Below are 21,288 nucleotides of genomic sequence, written 5' to 3'. Positions count from 1 at the left end.
AGGAAGTTGCAGCTGCTTGATGTGGAGGGCAATCAGGAGTGAAAGAGAGTTGTTCATGCAGAGCACTATTAGTAAGACACTCTGTCATTCTCTATGACCATGACTGACATAACTAAAAGCGTGAAACGAACACATGTCTGACATGGCTTTTAGAGGCTTATATAGTAGTGATAGCAGAGCCTTCTTATCCAAGCAGTCCAGGAGGCCAGAGTGGATTCAAAGGTTCCCTAAGCCAGAGGTCAAACTGTAAAGCTTTTTATCTGTTTTCATTATCTCAGTCTGGTATAATAATTTGATGAAGCTGCTTCACACTTTATACTGTTAAGTGTACCCTTAAAATATCTTAGGCATACTTTTAACTATCTAAATTGGTAACAAAACCAACAATTAGTCCCTAAAGCTGGGACTTCACAGTAAAAATTAAAGCTAATATTGCATACTCAGAAGGGCAGTATAAAGAAAAGCTCTCACTGCTGTCAGGAAAAGGAAGTAGAGTTAAGTAGTTAGATAGGGGTCAGATCCTACCCCAGATCCAGTACCTAGGCAAAACTTGCAGTAACAGGGTGAGAGGCTGCTGTCTGTTTCAGCTCAATGGCATACCAGGATTTCCCAATGTATAATGTGTGAAGTACTGAACAATATGTTGCATTGAGTTCCATGATAGTTTTAAAGACTTTGGGTTTCCAAACACAGCCAGATTCTTTTTTGATAGGGAGAATTGCACCGAAGAGAAGAGCTTCTAACCTCTCTTATTCTGTACTGAAAAACTACCCTGTGCCATTTTTGCAGGATAAAAAGATGGGCACCCATACATTTTCCCCAGTGGGGATAAAATAGGTTGGGTCTGGCAAACTGAGCTCTGTAAGACAGAAGGAGGAGGGAGGTGATTTCCACTATTTCCCCTCCTCATTGCATCCTTGCAACAGTGTAGCTGGTTGTCTATGTGGGTCCTTCAACCCCAGAAATCAATGTTCAGGAATGTAGGAAATGTGTGGTGAAAATTCACCCCTGCTACCATCTTCTGCTGCAGATTGCTAGATCCATCCCTATACTTACAAAAAATGGGGTAAACCAAGTGCATAAGCAAACCACGTGCATAAGCAATTACATCAAATGGAGGCTACCTTTTCTATGTGTTTACACAACAGTATAGAATATTGAGCAAGAAAGCAGGAGAAATATTTAAAAACCTGAAGCAGAGTGACCAAGATTTATCAGCACTGTCTTAATACTTTTTTCTTTGTATAATGCACACTGTTGGCTAGCTGATGACATGAGTACAGAGCGCAACATAAAGCACTTACCATTCTACTATAGAACCTTGCTGTGAGCTAAATTTGAATGATCCGCCTAATCTGCTAGATGAAAATGCTTTATAATGAACACATAAAAATATTTTCCCCTCTTATTACCAGAATTTTTATGATTTATACCCTAAATTTTACCTTAGTTACCCAATTTTTTTCCTTCTACCCCCTAAACTTTTCTTTTGCAAAAAGTTATTGAAAAAATTTAAATCTGTATATAACCTAGAAATATTAATATTGGATGAGCTGGGACAAAAATAAAAATTGCACTTCATAATCAACAGATTCAGTGACCAAGAACACAGGAAAATAAATACCACACTCAATACTGTTATGTTAAGGACTTACCAGCAAAAAAACTTACAGACAAAAGCAGTGATGACAGTTTCTCAAAACATGATATACTGGTCTGACTAGGGCTCTGGTAGCATATTTACTAAAAATTCCAATAGTTTCCACCAGATTTCAGTACTATGCAGAAGAAGAAACTTGGAGTGCCATTTGCCAGCATGGTGCCACAGCCTAGTCAATCATAAATAAGTGAACAATAAATAAGTGAACAATGCTGCCAAGGGGCCCCCATCCAGTGCTTCCCCACCACCCCCTTTACTTCTTAGCATCCCCCTAGGTAATCCCACCATCCTGGTGGGGAGTTGCCACCAATTTTGGGAACATTATTGAGACAGCTGCTTCTCACACCAAAATGCTGAGGGGGCAAAGATCAGGATGTGGTGGCAACTTCAAAGGGAAAGGCTTTAAATCAGGGGCATTGAACTCATTTGTTATGAGGACTGGATCTGACATAAATGAGACTTTGTTGGGCTGGGCCACGTGTGTCATAAAATGTAATGCCAGGTAGCAGAGATATAAACTTTATAAAGGACACAGACAAACACAAAAAAATCTTAAAATAAAATGTGCTTAAAACATTAGCACTCTTGCAATATTTTGTTTATTTAAGTCTCTAATCACTGATACCTCTTGCTCTGAATTATTGCATCAAAATCAATTATTGTATTGTAGACAATGTCTGTGCTGTAGCAATCTTGAGTATGCTGTTCAGGTGTTGTTCAGGTATGTATCTGTAAGTTGCAAACCTACTTTTGATTTATTGACATTCATTACAGAAATCTCATGGTCAATGCTTTAAGCCTAAGACCCAGAGGAAAACGTGAAATGGCTGGGCATTACGAGCTTTTGTACATAAGTTGCTTTGTGTGCTGGTCAATAACATGTGAAGGCACCATGACACATACTATAGTCTTCCCCAGAGAAATAACTACAACTTCTGTGAGGCAGTGCAAGAATAGAGAGACAGCAATGTATAGTGGTCAGTATCAGCCTACAATCTCGGAAGTCTAAGTTCAAAATCCCCAGTCCACAAAGGAAATGTTCTGGGTGAACTTGGTCTGGACACTCACTCTCAGTCTAATCCTCCTCACTGGTTTGTGGTTATTCCCATCTAAATAATTCACATTGCTTTCCTACTGAAAAAGACTGTGGGAACCCCTGCTCCCACTTGGGAGCTGGCATCCCTAACTAGGGCTGAAGCATTAAGAACATAAGAACATAAGAGATGCCAATGTTGGATCAGGTCAAAGGCCCATCCAGTCCAACACTCTGTATCACACAGTGGCCAGAAACACCAGTGCCATCAGGAGGTCCACCAGTGGGGCCAGGACATTAGAAGCCCTCCCACTGTTGACCCCCCCCCCAAGCACCAAGATGACAGAGCATCACGTGTCCCAGAGTCCCTACCTATACCTTGTGGCCAATTACAGGCCCTTCTAGAGTTGCTGTATCCCAGTTGTAAATACCTGGAGATGTGAGGGTGGAGCCTGGAAGAGTGAGCTTTAGGGAGGTGAGGGACATCAGTAGGGTATAATGCCATACAGTCCACCTTCCAAAGCAGTCATTTTCTCAAGGATAAATGGAATAAATGTTTAAATAAATAAACATGTAATCTGGAGACCAGTTGTAATTCCAAGGGATCTTGAACCCCTAGGCTTGGTAACCTTAGACCCTTTCTTCTGTATTGGCTCTGTTGTAGTACAGTGGTAGAGTGCAGGACTTGGACTGGGATCATAGGTTCAAATCCTTTTTTAGGGGGCCAACAATGCACAGCTGACTTATGGTGACCGCATAGAGGTTCTGAGGCAAAAGATATTCAGAGGTGGTTTGTCATTGCCTGTCTCCACGTTATAACCATGGTATTCCTTGGAGGTCTCCCATCAAAATACTAGCCAGGGCCAACCCTGCTTAGCTTCTGAGATCTGAGAAGATTGAACTAGCCTGGGCTTACATAATTATGTACATAACTATAAATCTCACTGGTTGACCTTGGGCAACTGTAAGTATAACCTATTTCATAGAACTGTTGTGAAGTTAAATGGGGTAGTGGTTGTTAGGCACTGCCTGGCACCTGTACTGTACAGACAGAACAGTTATGGGCAGGGCCATGGCTGGTAATGCTGGCTATGGCATCACGTCACTTCCGGTAAAGAAATGGAAATGATACAGATTTTATCATAGAGTTTCTGGCGATTCCTAGGTCTACCCTTAATCACTTCTGTCAAGAACGTCTGGTGCTGTGGTGTTGTTGTTGTTTAATTTTTCTCCAGCGGCTCCTCAGAATAACAGCAGGCAATACTGACCTGGAGTCAGAGAATCTCATCTCCCTGTAGGTGCTTGGCAGCCATGGGTAGTCCACTGTTCTTTGGAGAAAAGATGTGATATAATAATGTGAAATGTATTATACAATGTTTTGACCATTCATGTTCATACAGACAAGAATGACCAAATAAATTGTGTGGCCTAAACAAAAGGTATGGTGCTAGATACATCACCCCTCTGCATGCCTTCCAGCAGTGAAGGTTATCGTGAAAATAGGTCACAAGTTAGAAAAATACGATCTGTGAGTTTTGACCTGTGTACAGAATTAAATTATTTGGAAATAAGATTATTTGATGGGGTCTCACAGATTATAGCCATCACTTGCTGAACAAGTGGATAGGTGCAGAACAAGTAAAACAAAAGATGTGCTATATTAGTTATTGCCAGTAGTTAATCCTCATAAATTAGTGCCTGAACAAGCGTTCTGTTCAGATAAACAATTAATTTTGGAAGCAAAAACTTTCAGGATTTTACTGTGATTATTGCTGTGATTAGAAAAATCAGAAACTGTATTTTTTCCCCTTAGTTGCAGTCTTCCTTGTGTCTGCACATCAGGTGTTAAAAGTACAGGTGGCAATGTAAAATTCCACTAGTTCTCAGGCACACAAAATCAGTTACAGTTGTTTACACAGTAGTTATATGTTCTCCACAGTTAAACCAGCAACAGACAGAAATTCCTTGAGCACTGAATAGCTCTTTCTCTTCCTTCACGTTGTTTAGGCTACTTATTGGGCAGAAGATGGGTTAGAAATTGTACTCTAAAGAGAGGAGTGGCGGCGGCGCCCTCGGCCGCCCACCCAGCCTCCCGCGGCCTCACCTCCTCCGCATCCCGTTAGCGGAAGCTCTTCCGCCAGCCTCGCACCGCCGCCACCTTCTCAGGGAGAAGGAGGAGTCGGCAGCGGTTCTGCCTGGCGAGGCAGGGCACGGAAGGAGGAGGTGGAATACAAATGAAGCCTCCAGTATAATCACATGTGATTATACTGGAGGCTTCATTTGTATTTTTGTATTTCTCTTCCTTGCCCAGTGGTTATACTTTGGAACAATTGATCTCTGGTCTTTATTGCATATTTTGGATATGTATGATTGCCTATATTTTTATATATCAGCCTATATGTTCTATGTGTATTAGATCTCTGAGGAAGGCCTGTAAAGGCTGAAACGCGTTAGGTCTACTTCATTAACCCTTGTATGTTTTTATTTATATATTTGTTTATGAGGTATGAATGGGCCCTTCTTTGTTATTTTAATTTGTGTGTAATAAATACATGTATATTTTTGTATGATTTTTAAAGTTGGCCCTCTTCTATCCTTGACTAACCTTTGTCCACCCAGGCCAGTCCATGAATGGGAGGGAACCCTGTACTTTTTCAGTACATTAAACAACAAACCACGAGATGGTCTATACCCTCTCTGGTTTCAGAACAATATGCCACCAGAACCTCTTTTCACTAGTCCCTGCCTTTCCTAAGGGAGATATTCCAAACCATTAGTTGGCATCTGGGACAAAACACATTGGCAACTCAATATAGAGATGCACACTCTTACCAAGGTAGCATGTGTGGGGAGCATTAGGCTACAAGATTTGGACTTGGAATGCAAGTTACAACATCAGCGACCCATTAGAAATAAGAATAACTGAATTTTATTCAGTACAGAGCATAGCAAAACAGACTATATAGGAGATTACTGAAAACAAGAAAAACCTATGGCTCTGTACCTTAACTACATATTAAAGATATTCATAGTTACCAGTGAAGTGTCCATATTCCAAGAGGGTCCAAGGTATACAGTCCAATTACACACCAAGGGATTTTGAAGAGAAATCCCATCCTTGCGCCCATGTGCTCCCGTTCACAAAGCAGCTCTTTGTCTTCCAAGAGACAGCATTTCCAGGTGCAATAAAATAGGCAGCAAGAGGAAGAAAGGAGAACGAAGCAAGAGAGCAGCCAGAGCAAACAAGAGCTCACTTCCCATAGGGATCAGAACAATTATCGCAATCAGCTGTGGCCATCAGCCAATCACGAGTGGACAGGGGTGTGTGGCCAATTGTTGGTTGCCATAGCTGCAACACAGGAATGGCTAGAAGTTTGGAGGCCCCTCCTGCAGTCAGGTGACCAAACTTCACAGCTTCGTCATTGTATATATGAGTAGTCGCATGTGGGCCAGAAAGTGGTGCCATGAGGTCTGGCGTTTAGCATGGAAGTGTGAAAGAATGTGGGTTTATGGCATGGCTATTGAGGCCATATGGTCCCCACCATTTGGCTTGCAACAGGAAACAAGACACAGCATGTTATCAAAAAGACATCACTGGAAAAGGCATGTGGATATAGAAAGCAGAAAGCAATTTTTCTATATAGGAACTACATACTATAGGAGAAAGTAAAGAAAACCCTCTAAAACCCAAGAGATGGAGATCTTACATACTACTTAAAATTATAAGCTTACAATATTTAAATGCTTAAACATATTTTAATCTGTTCATCAAATCAATTAAAGCCAATAATATAATTTTAAATACCTCTGCTTCCAACTTCTTACTAAAAACAGTATAAGACTTATATCAATACATTTTTATCACTTTCAGAGTGTAATATCATCTTATTTTGTATGCTTTTTCTTTCTCAAATTATAGCTAGTCTTCGGGGCAGCTGCCCCTAGTTTAGAGTCTGAGTCTTCTTCTGAAGATGCTGCTACTCCTTCTTCTTCACTGCCCTTGGTGCTGTCTTCTTTCTCCACTTCAACCTCTCCTGATGGATGACTCGTGCCTTTTCAACAGTGTCTATTTTTTCTTTTCCAGCCATAAATTTAAAAATCAACCCTTCGGATACCAGCCATCTGTAGGGGATGTTTTTCTTTTGTAAAAATGTCACTAAGTCTCTGTACTTTCTTCTTTTTCTTCTTATTTCTAATGGAATGTCCTTTAATACTTTTATTTCTTTGTCTTTAATCTTCAAGGTGGTCCCATTTGTCACTTTAAGAATTTGGTCTCTCACTTGTCTTCTCGAGAACCTGATAATCACTTCCCCAGGCCGATTATTTTTTCTTATATGTTCCGAATATTATCTGTATATCATATCTATTTCGCTTTGTAAAATTTTTGTTTTTGTATCTGCCATAGGTCCAAGTATATCGCACATAGTCTGTTTCAGATTCTCTGTTTTTCTTCAGGAACATCTTGAAATCTTAGAACATTTGCAGCTATAACAGTTGAGACTCCTCTGTCAATCTCTTCTTTTCCATCACCTGCAGTTTTTTAAGTTTTTTAGTGCTATCCACTTAAATTTAGCATCCACTTCTTTTACTTCTTCTTCCGTCTTGTCTGTTTTTTTGGCTATCTCTGACAATTGTAGTTACTGTGTGTCAAGTTTGCTGTGCAGTGCTATAACTTGCTCCAGGAGGGGTTGCAATGCTTCCGACAGCATCTTTTGTAACTCCGCAGTTGTGTCCTGTCTGGGAGAAGGACTCACTGGCCCTGTATTTCCGGGAAGAAATTTTAGTTTAACTTGCTTGTCGTTCTCATCCTTCTTCGTGGGCGCCATCTTTGAGATTGTTTACACTTCTTAGAAATTACTACAGTCTCTGATTTTCTCAGCTCCATTTAGTAAGTACTTATATGATTTTAGTTTCAGTCTCTCTTGCTTTAATCTTCCCCCCTCCCTTGTTACAATGTTAAAGTTCGCTTTAAAACTTTTCTTTTTTTTTTTAAATCCCCCGAAGGGTAGCTTTATTGATTTTTTATTACACCTACGTGACTACAAAAAGGAAAGAAAAGAGAGGGAGAAAAAATGGAAGGGGGGGAAAAAAATAACAAACTAAAATAACAAACCCCAGGATACAAACAGTATAAAGAAAGAAAGAGAGGAACGGGCATTGTTTGACTGGGATTGCCTGTAATTGAGAGGAAGTGGAAGGGGCATTGTTTTGCCTGTGATTGAGTGCCTGGGTGAATTTGAATTTGAATAGCTGCTGCCTGACCTCTGCTGGGGGAGGCCTCTATTTAAGGAAGCACCTTGCCAGAGGCAGAGGAGACCAGCTGAGCTCTGAGCAGGAGCAGGAGAGAGAGCTGTGAGAGAGGTGAGTGGGTTTCTTTTACTTGCTTTCAGCTGAGAGAATTCAGCTAAGGATATTTTGTGGGAAAACTGTGTTTAGCAGTGTGTGGAAGCACTTAGAGTTCTTGCAGAGTCCTGGCTGATTGAGTGTGGGAGAGGAACGGGCATTGTTTGACTGGGATTGCCTGTAATTGAGAGGAAGTGGAAGGGGCATTGTTTTGCCTGTGATTGAGTGCCTGGGTGAATTTGAATTTGAATAGCTGCTGCCTGACCTCTGCTGGGGGAGGCCTCTATTTAAGGAAGCACCTTGGCAGAGGCACGAGCCTCTGGCACGAGCCGAAGGGTGAGCTAAAGGGCTCTTTGCCTGTGGCTCTTAGCCTAGGGACTCTTAGACTAGGGGCGCTGTAAGAAGCCCAAAAAGAGCCAGAAAGACAAGGCCCTAGGCTCTTTGTCTTTCCCGTAAAATAATTTGACTTGATAACAAAACCCACATAAATACCAAGGGTTTAAAAGGGGGATTATATTTATTTATTTTAAAAGAATTATGAAGCCAGAATGCCAGCAGGGGGTTGGGGGCTATCCAGTGTTTTGCACGGAGTGTCACATGTATGACTATCTGCCCACTGGGCAGAAGTCTTGGGTGTGTCCTCGGTGCAAGGAGCTCCTGGTTCTCAGGGAACGTGTGTGCTCCCTTGAGGCCAAGGTGGCTGACCTGGAGAAGCAGAGACAGTCAGCTAGGCACACAGAAAAGACTCTCGGGGACTTGTTAGCTTCGTCCCACTCTGGATCTGGCAGCCCCGCTGCTGTCAGGGAGCATGAGGGTCTAGGGGAAACAGGGCACCATGCTGAGGATAAGGGGAATGTGCCCTCAGAAGGGACCTCTTCCCCAGCTGGTGAGCGGCTCTCCTTTTGCACCAAGGAACCATCCCTGAGCAGGGTGGGAGGGGGGCTCTTGGTAGTGGGTGATTCGATCCTTAGGCAGGTAGACAGCTGGGTGGCGAACCCGCGTACTGACCGTATGGTGACTTGCCTGCCTGGTGCGAAGGTAGCGGACATTACGCGTGTTTTAGATAGGCTGGTAGATAGTGCTGGGGAGGAGCCAGTGGTCGTGGTGCATGTCGGCACCAACGATGTGGGGAAATGCAGTCGTGAGGTCCTGGAGGAGAAATTTAGGCTGCTGGGCAGGAAACTTAGGTCCAGGACCTCCAAGGTAGCCTTCTCAGAAGTGTTACCTGTTCCACGCGCAGGGCCGGAGAGACAGGCAGAGATCAGGAGTCTCAATGCGTGGATGAGACGATGGTGTAGGGGGGAAGGGTTCAGGTTTGTTAGGCACTGGGATACTTTTTGGAACAAGAGGGAGCTGTACAGGCGAGACGGTCTCCACTTGTCCCGAGAAGGAACCAGGCTGCTGGCACTTAAAATCAAAAAGGTGGCAGAGCAGCTTTTAAACTGAATATTGGGGGAAAGCCGACAGGAGATGAAAAGTCTCTGGTTCGGGTTGGCTCATCTGAGAGAGGTGAGGGGGTACCGGTTGCTTTTCTACAGGGAGGTGGATTGAAATTGTCCACAGAGGCCATGGCTGGTGACATGGACTGCCGGACAACGACTCGAGATAGCAAGAGGAAGGATGCAGGCTTAACTTGTAAGGGAAATTACAGCTGTTTCTATACAAATGCTAGAAGTGTCCGAGGTAAAATCGGGGAGTTGGAGTGCTTGGTGTCGGAGGGAAAAATAGACATTGTGGGTATTTCTGAAACTTGGTGGGATGAGGAAAATCAGTGGGACACAGTGATTCCCGGTTATATATTATATCGGAAGGATAGGGGGGGAAGGGTTGGAGGTGGGGTAGCTCTGTATGTCAGAGAGGGTATAAAGTCTAGAAAGATTGAGAGGCTAAGTGAATTGGATTCGCTTCTGGAAGTTCTATGGGTTGAAATAGGGGGGCCAAAAGGAAACTTAACACTGGGAGTTTGTTATCGCCCACCAGATCAAAAGATAGAGGAGGATTATAAAATGATGAATGCCTTAAAGATAGCAACTAGACAAAAACACTGTGTAATAATAGGTGATTTTAACTACCCACACATTGATTGGGTCAATATGTGTTCTAGTCGGGAAAAAGAGATTGAGTTTCTAGACACTCTAAATGACTGTGCTATGGAGCAGATGGTCACGGAACCTACCAGGGGAGAGGCGATCCTTGATTTGGTCCTAAGTAACACTCAAGACCTGGTGAGAGATGTAAAAGTGATTGCACCGCTTGGAAACAGTGATCATAATGTTGTTGAGTTCATCATTTGTACAAATAGAGAATTGGCCAAAAAGACTCACACAACCATTTTTAACTTTAAAAGGGGTAATTTCTCTGATATGAGGGGACACGTGGGGAGGAAACTGAAAGGAAAAGTAGAAAGGGTCAAAACAATTGGGGAAGCTTGGGATCTATTTAAAACTACGATCCTAGAAGCTCAAAAAATATATATTCCGCAGGTTAGGAAAGGCACAAACAGGTATAGGAAAAAGCCTGCATGGTTAACAAACAGAGTAATGGAGGCTGTAAAAAGTAAAAAGAATTCCTTTAAGCAGTGGAAAGCTAGTCACAGTGAGGCTGATAAAACGGAACACAGGCTATGGCAAATAAAATGCAAGTCTGAGGTCAGGCAGGCAAAAAGGGAATATGAGGAGCATATAGCAAAAAACGTAAAAACCAACAATAAAACTTTCTTCAAATACATTAGAAACAGGAAACCAGCCAGGGAGGCAGTGGGGCCCTTGGACGACCAAGGGGTAAAAGGAGTATTGAAGGATGATAGGGAAATGGCTGAGAAGCTAAATGCATTTTTTGCCTCCGTCTTCACTGTGGAAGATGAGAAGTGCTTGCCCACTCCAGAACCACTGATTTCAGGAGGGGTGTTGAAAGACCTGAGTCAGATTGAGGTGACGAGAGAGGAGGTCCTAAAACTGATAGACAACTTAAAAACTGATAAATCACCAGGCCCAGATGGCATACATCCGAGAGTTCTGAAAGAACTCAAATGTGAACTTGTAGATCTCCTGACAAAGATATGTAATCTTTCCTTAAAATCTGCCTCCATTCCTGAGGATTGGAAGGTAGCTAATGTCACTCCCATCTTTAAAAAGGGTTCCAGAGGAGATCCGGGAAATTACAGGCCAGTCAGTCTGACGTCGATACCGGGTAAATTGGTGGAAACCATTATTAAGGAAAGAATTAGTAGGCACATAGATGAACAAAACCTATTGAGGCAGACTCAGCACGGTTTCTGTAAGGGAAGATCTTGTCTCACTAACCTGTTAGTGTTCTTTGAGGGGGTGAACAAACATGTGGACAAGGGGGATCCAATAGATATTATTTACCTTGACTTCCAGAAAGCTTTTGATAAAGTTCCTCATCAAAGGCTCCTAAGTAAGCTCAAAAATCATGGGATAGAAGGACAAGTTCTTTTATGGATCAAAAACTGGCTAGTTCATAGAAAACAGAGAGTGAGTGTAGGTGGGCAATTTTCTCAGTGGAGGGTGGTAAGCAGTGGGGTACCGCAGGGATCAGTACTTGGTCCACTGCTTTTTAACTTGTTCATTAATGATTTGGAGATGGGAGTAAGCAGTGAAGTGGCTAAATTTGCGGATGATACGAAGTTGTTCAGGGTGGTGAAAACCAGTGAGGATTGTGAGGCACTCCAAGGGGATCTGTCAAGGATGGGCGAGTGGGCGTCAACATGGCAAATGGGGTTCAATGTGGCCAAGTGCAAGGTGATGCACATTGGAGCCAAAAATCCTAAATATAAATACACATTGATGGGGTCTGAACTGGCAGAGACTGATCAAGAGAGAGATCTTGGAGTTGTAGTGGATAACTCACTGAAAATGTTGAGACAGTGTGTGACTGCAATAAAGAAGGCCAATGCTATGCTGGGGATTATTAGGAAGGGTATTGAAAACAGATCAGCCAATATCATAATGCCCCTATATAAATCAATGGTGAGACCTCATTTGGAATACTGTGTGCAGTTCTGGTCAGCACACCTTAAAAAGGATATTATAGCTTTGGAAAAAGTGCAGAAAAGGGCAACTCGAATGATAAAGGGGTTGGAACACTTTCCCTATGAGGAAAGGTTAAGGCGCTTAGGGCTCTTTAGCTTGGAGAAACGACGACTGAGAGGTGACATGATTGAGGTTTACAAGATTATGCATGGGAAAGAGCAGGTAGAGAAAGAGGTACTTTTCTCCCTTTCTCACAATACAAGAACTTGTGGGCACTCCATGAAATTGCTGAGCAGTTGGGTTAGAACGGATAAAAGGAAGTACTTCTTCACCCAAAGAGTGATTAACACATGGAATTCACTGCCACAGGAAGTGGTGGCGGCTACAAGCATGGACGGCTTCAAAAGGGAATTAGATAAGCATATGGAGCAGAGGTCCATCAGTGGATATTAGCCACAAGATATAGCTAGGGGCTCTGGGGCAAGTGATGCTCTGTCATCTTGGTGCTTGGGGGGGGGTCAACAGTGGGAGGGCTTCTAATGTCCTGGCCCCACTGATGGACCTCCTGATGGCACTGGTATTTCTGGCCACTGTGTGATACAGAGTGTTGAACTGGATGGGCCTTTGGCCTGATCCAACATCGGCATCTCTTATGTTCTTATGTTATGAAGTTTCGCTTTTTTCCCGTTCCGCTGGATCACCAAATGCCTGATCCGGTGTGCTGCTCCTAGTCCCATTCAGGAGCTCTGAGGGAGGACCTTCGGGGCTACAGGATTCCTTGATCTGCCGGCTTCGTGCCGTGGGGAGAGGCGAGCTTGATCCCCATGGCTAGGAGCTCATTCCCAGAGCTCCTGGGGAGCGTGGACATTCGCGCCCCCTCCCCTCCACAGGTTTGCAGTTCGCTTTCTCGGGAGTAACCGAGGATCGCGGCCACCTTCAAAAGCGCCAAAAACGGAAGTCATTTTCAGGTTTTGATCTTTTTTATAACCATATATTGGCATATATCTAAATCCAATCATCTATGGACTTCATATAACAGGGCCTTCCTGCTCCCCCCTTCTGCCACAGTCCACTGAGCCCCCCACACACACATTTTGTCCTTGTGTGTCAGTGGCCCCTTAGGTACAGTATAGGGAACAAAGCTGGGGTCTGCAGTGGGAGGGGAAATTGGCAGAAGTCGCCACCTTCTCATCTGCACATGGAAATGCCATTCCATTGGAGTGACTGTGAGTTTGGATACCCACTTCATTTTTTGGTCTAACTGGTTTTACTGGTTATGTGGTGACTTGTCTTTGGACCTTTTCAAACTGCCATTTTAGTAACTGGTTGCTAATGGATTTTTTTCTGTCATTTCAGATAGATCCATTTTAGTATCCATCTACTAGTACAATTTATTTACCTGTTCATACAAATCCACTTGTGTCTGGTTAGCAAAGCACAGTTGAGCGGCTTTTGAGGGAAACTGCTTTTTTCCATTTTCTACCCCTTCATTGCACTTCTGAATTGCTGTGATGTGCTGTTTAAAATGTCCATAGTGCTTCCTACAGTGTCAGTTTCCCTCTGTCCTTTTTCACTGCATGATCTTCCTCAGACCTTTTTTTTTACATTCTAAGTTGAGCAGTATAGCTCTAAACCAATATAGCACTTTAGTGCTAAAGCAGCACCATTGAAATGCCTTTATTCCATTGTCTTATTAACGCCAATGAGTCAGTGGAGTCAAGGTAACTTAATGGTGCCGCTATAGCACTGAAGTGCTATATTGGTTTAGCTCTATAGCGCTCAACTTAGAAAGTTCAAAAAAAAAGTCTGAGGAAGATCATGCAGTGGAAAGGGCAGGAAAAAAGTGGCACTGTTTGAAATGACCATAGTGCTTCAGAGGCGGCGTTTTAATGGAAGGAAATTTGCTGTATGAAACCCCCGTCCCATCATTTTAGAATGGTTTACAACAGTAGGCACACTAGCTGCCTTTAGGAGGCTTACAGGGCAACCCTTTCAATAGTTTCCTGTGAGGACTGCTGAATAGATCTGTATAAAATAGGCTTGATTAGCATGGCACTGCTAGCCATATCCCCTTCCTGTTGTGGCAAACATCAAGGAATTAACTAATATGAAATGGTGCCAGGGCATGGTCTGAAGGAACACAATGTAAAAACATTCCTGAAACAAAGTAGATCTAGGCTGGTCTGTGCCTGGATGGGAGACTGCTGGGACACTTTTAAGGGTACTTTAGATTACAAGGGAAATGTTGGAATATGAATGTAATAAATAACTCATGTTTAATTTGGGAACAAATGATAAACTACTGAAATATAATGTGAGTAAAACAGGCAAATAGAGAGTGCAGCTATTTGGCTCGACTTATTTTAAGGACTGCCTCTTGTGAGCTCTCTGTAATTGTATGACATGGGGTTTTATTTTAAAATATATACGTCTGTATTGGAAAATTAATTTCTGCAGTATTTCCAACTGGATAAATTATGAAGAGCCAGCTGTGTCTGTGAAATTAAATGTTGAAATGAAACACTCAGGCCTTGTTAATGCTTTTTTTGGCATGAAAAACGGACACATAGGTATCTAATATTAAATGGTGTTTCAAAAGGGCAAGTTAGCACTTTGTTTGCCAAATGAACATTCAAGCTCTTTTGGTTACAGTCTGACTTTCTGTCCGTAAATCTTGAATGATTGACAGGCTACAGTGAAATAGCTTTGTTCAGAAAGATAATCTTTGAGACACTGCTTCAAAGGTTTGAAAGTCGGGAAAGGATGGAAAGAGATCCCCATTTTTTTACACTGATTTATCCTGCAGATCAACATCTCCATGAAATTAGTCTGGGAATTATGTTGTAGTTGCTGTGATGTACAGAGTTTTCTCTCACCAGATCAGAATTTGCCCTCTTCATGTATTTTTAAAATTTAGCTTTTTTAAAAAAAAAAAGGTGAATAAAAAAAATGTCCCTGGAACCTATCAAGTGAGATTGAAACTTTTGCTTTTAGACCATTTCATTTGTCTTTATTTTCACTGCACTTGGAGTGCTGTTTTTTATGATATTTAAATTTATCAGCCCATATTTTTATGGTAAAGTCTCATGACATATTCATTATGCTCCATCAACCATCCCCTCTACCACCACCCCATGTTGCTTTACTTGATTTACAACTCTTTAGAAAATGAATCAGTCTCCTAGAAACTACCTTAATCCCTAGTTAAATCTAAATAATGTAGAGTGTTTTTAATTTATGGGCTGAGCCATCATGTAATTATGTAAACGTCCACCAAATCCCAAACCTAGCAGACAGAGTATTTCCCCATAACCTGTTTCAGCTGTCAGTAGACTTACAGGGCATTCCTAAGAACAGTTTCCTGGGAGTAAGACTATTGAATATGCCTGAGTAGGTTTCTGCGTAGATCTGCTTAGGGACCTGTGTATTGCCTGTCATTCTTCAGAGTACAGATATGAGCTTACATTATTTGAATGCTCCAATTAAAAAGAAAAATGATTCACCTAGCGTCCAAAAGAGAGTTAGGCAAAAAAAACTTTTTTTAGTTTTTTTTTTAATGTGGAGGGAAATTTTGTGTGTGTGGAGGTCCCTAGCTGCAATTTGAAGTCCATATCTACATTCCAGATGTGGATTTACCACCTCTGTAGATAGAGTTTTATCATCAGGGTAAAAAGCAGCAGCAGAAAGAAGAAATCACTGGTACCTTGAAGCTAAGGTTGCCAGCCTTCAGGTGGGGCCTGGAGATCTCTCAGAATTACAAGTGATCTCCAGATGCCAAGATCAATTGCCCTAAAGAAAATGATGTTTTACCATACCGAGGCCACTCCCCTTCCCATCCTCACCCTCCCCAGGCTCTGCCTGTACATCTCTAGCAGTTTCCCAATCTGGAGCTGGCAACCCTACTTAAAGCATCTTTAACAGTCCTGGAAAGCATGATGTTGGTGCCACTATATTTTAGAGCCCATTGAGTCCTGTTGTCGGAATGGTGTTCTCTCTTTTTTAAAATGAACTTAATTTATTATTTTATAGTGAATGCCTGAAGGGCAGAAGAGATCACCTTTGTTACTTGTTGGCTATTTGTGGACTGTTTTTGAGTCAATAGAAAGCTCTTATGCCCTCATTTGTCTTTCACAGGGTGAAGTGAAGAAATAAAGTCTCCCAGCTGAACTACTATGAGGTCAGAAGCCTTGCTGCTATATTTCACACTGCTACACTTTGCTGAAGCTGTTTTCCCAGAAGATTCTGAGCCAATCAGTATTTCGCATGGCAACCGTGAGTATGAAGGGCAGGGAAATTGCACTAAGATTTCTTTTCCCCCTATCTCCAAGTCATACCTTATTGGACAGTGAGATTTACAGTGTACTCCTAAACAGAGTTAACTCCTTCTAAGTCTACTGAAGGCTATGAGCTTTGAAAGGTGCAGGATTGCACTGCTAAAATCTCAAGTTTTAGTGGGCCAGAAGCTATGCTTTTTTCCTATCAAGTCTCCTCAGCAATCAAGAGACTGGAGTAACTCTGCATAGGAAATAATCTGTTTGTTCTTTCCTTGTTAATTTCTCAATTTTCAATTCAATTCAATTCAAAACCTTTATTGGCATGGATCAGAGTCATAAACAGTCACCCTTCAGTTCATTGATTTAACACATAGCTTCCTCATTATAAGGCAGTTACAGAAATTAGCCACCGCTTCAATAACCACTGTATTTTGTGAAGCCAATAAACGGTACAACATTCTGTCATCTGATTGTTTGACATCTTTCTTAAGTATGGCTTCTAGATAGACTGCCCGAATGTCATCATACAAACTACAGTGGAGGAATACGTGTTCGATTGTTTCAATCTCCTCTGAATCACAATCACAAAACCTAACAGAGTAGGGGATTTTCTTAAATCTTCCTGCTAAAACCGCAGAGGGGAGCACGTTAAAGCGGGCCAGCATAAATGCTCTACGCAACTGTGGAGAAGTCAAATCCAATAAGTATTGTGCAGGGGTGTTGATCGGAAAACGTGCCCATCTTAAAGGGGAGCATCTACCAGAAGCCAAGGCTCTAAGCTCTTGCATCTCAATATCAATTAATCTCTGTTTGAGCAGGGCAAAGATGTGTGCTTCAGATAAGGACATCATATCATTCACGCATAACCCTATTGAGACGATTTTCCTTTCTATAGCAGCAAACCACTCAGAGCAATGAGACTCTTCCAACAGATATGTAATAAGGCTATTGGGACAGTTCCTAAAGTGCAAACGTAGCCAAAATCTGAAGGTAATTATCCAAGCCCTTGTTTCCAAGCGTATCATATTGACTTCCAAACAAATAGCGGTGTAGGAAACACACAGGGGCAACCCTAATATTTTCCTCACAAAATTGGATTGGAGTTGTTCTACCATTTTGTTAAAAGCTGTGATCCAAATGGGCACCCCATAAAGAAGCTTCGCTCCAATTTTGTGCTGAAACACTTTTAGGGCCGCAGGAACATACTGGTTACCCTTGGTAAAAAAGAAACGGGTTATTGCTAGCACACAGCTGTTCGCAGATTTAATTACTTCTGATCTGTGGGCTACCCACCTTGCACTATGATGAAAGTTAATTCCCAGATATTTAAAACACTTCACCTGTTCAATGGTGTTACCCTTAACACGCCAGTTGATGGGTTTCCAGGAATCTCCGAACACCATTATTTTAGTTTTGTCAAAATTCACAGATAATCCGTTCAGCTCACAATATTCTATAAAATGTGCCAACAGCCTCTTTATCCCTACTTCAGACCTAGAAAGAACTACAGCATCGTCTGCAAACAATAGCAGGGGCACCGGTCGCGAGCTCATAATTGGGCTGTGACCATCAATCCTCTCTAACCCCGTGGCCAAATCATTTAAGAAAAGATTAAAAAGGAGGGGAGCCATTGTTAATTTCTCTTTAAACTGATGTTTTTCAAAAATGTCACTTTTTTTCAAATGGCCAGCCTGTTAAAAAAACATTCCTTTTCATAACTTGGAAGATTCAATTCTTCCATGACTGCCAAAACAAGAACCATTCCCTAATAAGAGGAATAAAATGTACTTTACATAAAACTCTAAGAAGAATATTTAATGGCACAATTCTGTGGAGCATTCACAATTCAGTACCAAAACGAGTTCCTCATTTTGTGTGAGTGTAAATATAATGTATACACAATCAAGCACAGCCTTTGCAATTGTAATGTAAAGTAGAATTTTAGAAAACAAATAGTTTCCATTTTAGGCCAGCTGGATGTGGCAATCTGCCTGGAAGACGATAAGCACAAGGGTCTGTTCTGCTGCCCAGTTGGACTGAGATGGGTTGATTGGGGAAGCTTTCACAATATCTGACTGTACAATCAGTTGTAAAATGCTTCATGTAATCCTTCATTTTCACAGCTGCTGCAACAAACTGAAGTGCCTTCACTGGCCCTTCAGTGCTCGGTAGTATGTAGTCCATACCAGAATCAACTCCATCCAAGTGAGATAACAAATGGCAGATCAAATGTCTTAGTTGCTTTGGTAAGCATAAACTAATATAGGACAAGGATCAGGGAGAATAATGAGAGTGCTGAAAGCCTCCATCTGTTTCTTAATGCTTCATGCATAGACTCCATACATTCAGTCACTATGAAGCAACAATTGGCTGTCTTAGAATGCAAAGAGCCAGAATTATAAACCTCCATAGATAAAATGTGTGAAGTTAATATTTAACCAAATACAAGTCAACTCTGAAATATCTGTGTGGCAGGTGATTCTGCCCTCTGGAACTAGACCTACTTACCACCAGTGTTCCCACAAAGCTGAGTCAGTGTGAGCTAGCTCACAGTTTTTTAGCCTCCAGCTCACACATTTTTGTCTCTGCTCAGGAAGGGATGGCTCCAGAGCAAACTAATTGTCACAGCAGCCAAATCACCCACTCACAACTTGAATGCCAGTAGCCACAAAGCAGAATTATTGCTCACAAGGCTCCGCGGCTTAGAGGGAGCATTGCTTACCACTTATTTTTCTTCTCTGTAATATTTCTTCATGTAACATTTTTGAGAAGGATTTGCCAAAGAAATTAGGTGTACTTTAAAAGATACACCATTCACGCCACTTTGGGTGTTCTCCAATTGAAATATTGAGGCAGTCTGTATATAAGTAGCACATATTGTCATCCCTATAATTACCCAATGAATTTGAGTGTTCTAGGCAGTCAGAATACCATGTGTGTGTATACTCTCAATGATTTGTATGAATTAGAATTCTCTTTACTGCATGTTTAGCTTGGCCTGTAATGGAAAGTAGATGCTGTAGAACTAGGCCAAGCTGCTGGACCATCTGGGAGGAAAAGCAGTTGTCATCACATCACATTCTTTGGTCATTCTTCACCTTCCATTTTGTAATAAAACTAACATAAGCTCCAGTCACACGGGCCAGAAAAGGAGGGGGGAAGCGTGGCTGTTTGCCCCGGAGCAAAATAACACATGGTTGCACGATCAGAGGTCCCCTCTAGGTCCCCTCAAGGTCCCGTGGTTAGGGGGGAGGTGCCGATCACACTACATTCCTGTGGAGTGGCAAAGAAGCGGCGCGGCGTGGCAAACGGGGCTGTGTTTTTCTTTTTAAACTGAAGTGTGCACATGCGCTGTTGGGTGCTTGTGTGCATCCCGTGGAGACTTGGGTGGGAAAAAAACCTTTTTGCGAGGGGACATGGGCCAGCGCCGGATGCCACCGGAAACGCGATCAGACGCCCGCCCTTGTTCCGTGGTTTCCGGAAACTAGTACCTCGGAGGTACTAGTTTTTAACTTCACATCTTCGGCGGGAAGCCTCAGGTTCGCCATGGGATCTCTACGCTTCCCAGATGTTGCGGTGTGATCGCGCCCGGAAAATCCACCTATCATCCGTCTCAATAGCCTGGCTAATGCTCCGTGTGACCGCAGCCATACTTGAGCTATCTGAGTGTCTGTTTGCTGAATTTATCATGGGGTGAGATGCTTCTTAGACCGAGTTCACATACATACCAGATCATAGATGCTCTTTATATGGTATTTATTTATTTACTAGGAATAAGGCCCGTTGTGGAAATAAATACAGCGAACTCTAGAAAGAGGCTCTGGGAGAGTGCCAAGGCCTTGGGCACTCAGCATCAATGTGCTGTGCTGACCTCAGCAGGGTATAATGACACAGAGTCGACCATTTTCTCCAGATGAACTGATCTCTGCTACCTGAAGAGCAGTTGTAATTTTCAGTCATCTCCAGCCCTCACCTGGAAATTGGCAACAATTGTTACCCAGGAAGAAATGGCTGGTTTGGAGGGTGGAGTCTATGGCATTGTACCTGTCTGAGGTCCCACCCCTCCTCAAACCTCACCCCCTTTAGGCTCCACCCCTCAAATCTCCATGAATTTCCCAACCTGGAGTTGGCAACCCTGTCTCCTTCCCAGCCAATCATCAACCTACCTCTATTTCCTCCTCTCTCTTCAGCTTTCCATTTCCCCCACACACACACCTGCAGCCTCTTCCGTGCTCTGAAGCCCTGACTGCCACAGAGTCCACCATTTTCTCCAGGGGAACTATCTCTGCCATCTGGAGAGCAGTTATAATTCTGAGTGATCTCCAGCCCTCATCTGGAGATTGGCAACAATGATTTCCCAGGAGGAAAAGTAGTCTTTCTCTGCAATGGGGACCAAAGCAGCTTACATCATTCTCCTCTCCCCCTTTTGACTTGCACAAAAACCCTGTGAGTTGGTTAGGCTGAAAGTCTGCGACTGGTCCAAAATCACCCACTCAACTTCAACAGCAAGAACCTGGATCTAGCAGACCCTGCTCTGAAGCACTGACTGCTACGCCTAGGGAAGCCAACCTCCAGGTGGAGCCTGAAGATCACCAGGTATCACAACTGAACTCTGATCTCTTCCCCCCCCACCCGGAGAAAATAACTGCTTTGGAAGGTGGGCTGTATGACATTCTGTTCAGCTGTGGCCTCTCCCCTCCCCAAAACCTGACTTCTATAGACTCTACCAGAAAATCTCCAGGAATCTCCCTACCTGGAGCTGGCAACCCTAGTCAGGATTGGCCCCAATGAGTTCCTCACAAAGGCCTGCAAAGGGTTTCCTTCCTCTGTCTGAACCAAGCTTGGTTGCCTACCATGGCAAAACAGGCTCCCGTTTACAACTCAGCTGTTTGCCTCCCACCCTCGTCCCGTGGGCGTATCTCACTCCTTAAATTCGCTGCCACCACTCACAGAATCATCACTGCCTTTTTAGAGGGACAGTGAGAC

The 21,288-nt window shown here is 42.8% G+C and overlaps 1 protein-coding gene across 1 annotated transcript in view; it reads left to right on the top strand.

The window, feature by feature from the left end:
* The window catches only part of LOC107124621 (semaphorin-6A-like), a 232,193-nt gene that overhangs the window by 105,081 nt on the left and 105,824 nt on the right, over positions 1–21,288 (top strand). The window contains 1 exon segment of the mRNA XM_015428117.1: positions 16,163–16,373. Coding sequence (XP_015283603.1) covers positions 16,201–16,373 — 173 coding nt within the window. The 5' untranslated portion in view covers positions 16,163–16,200.

The sequence above is a fragment of the Gekko japonicus genome, unplaced genomic scaffold, assembly GCF_001447785.1.
Source record: "Gekko japonicus isolate JY-2015 unplaced genomic scaffold, Gekko_japonicus_V1.1 scaffold485, whole genome shotgun sequence".
Classification (NCBI taxonomy): Eukaryota; Metazoa; Chordata; class Lepidosauria; order Squamata; family Gekkonidae; genus Gekko; species Gekko japonicus.
Note: the sequence above shows the minus strand (reverse complement) of the source record. Positions and strands in the feature narration are given on the sequence as shown.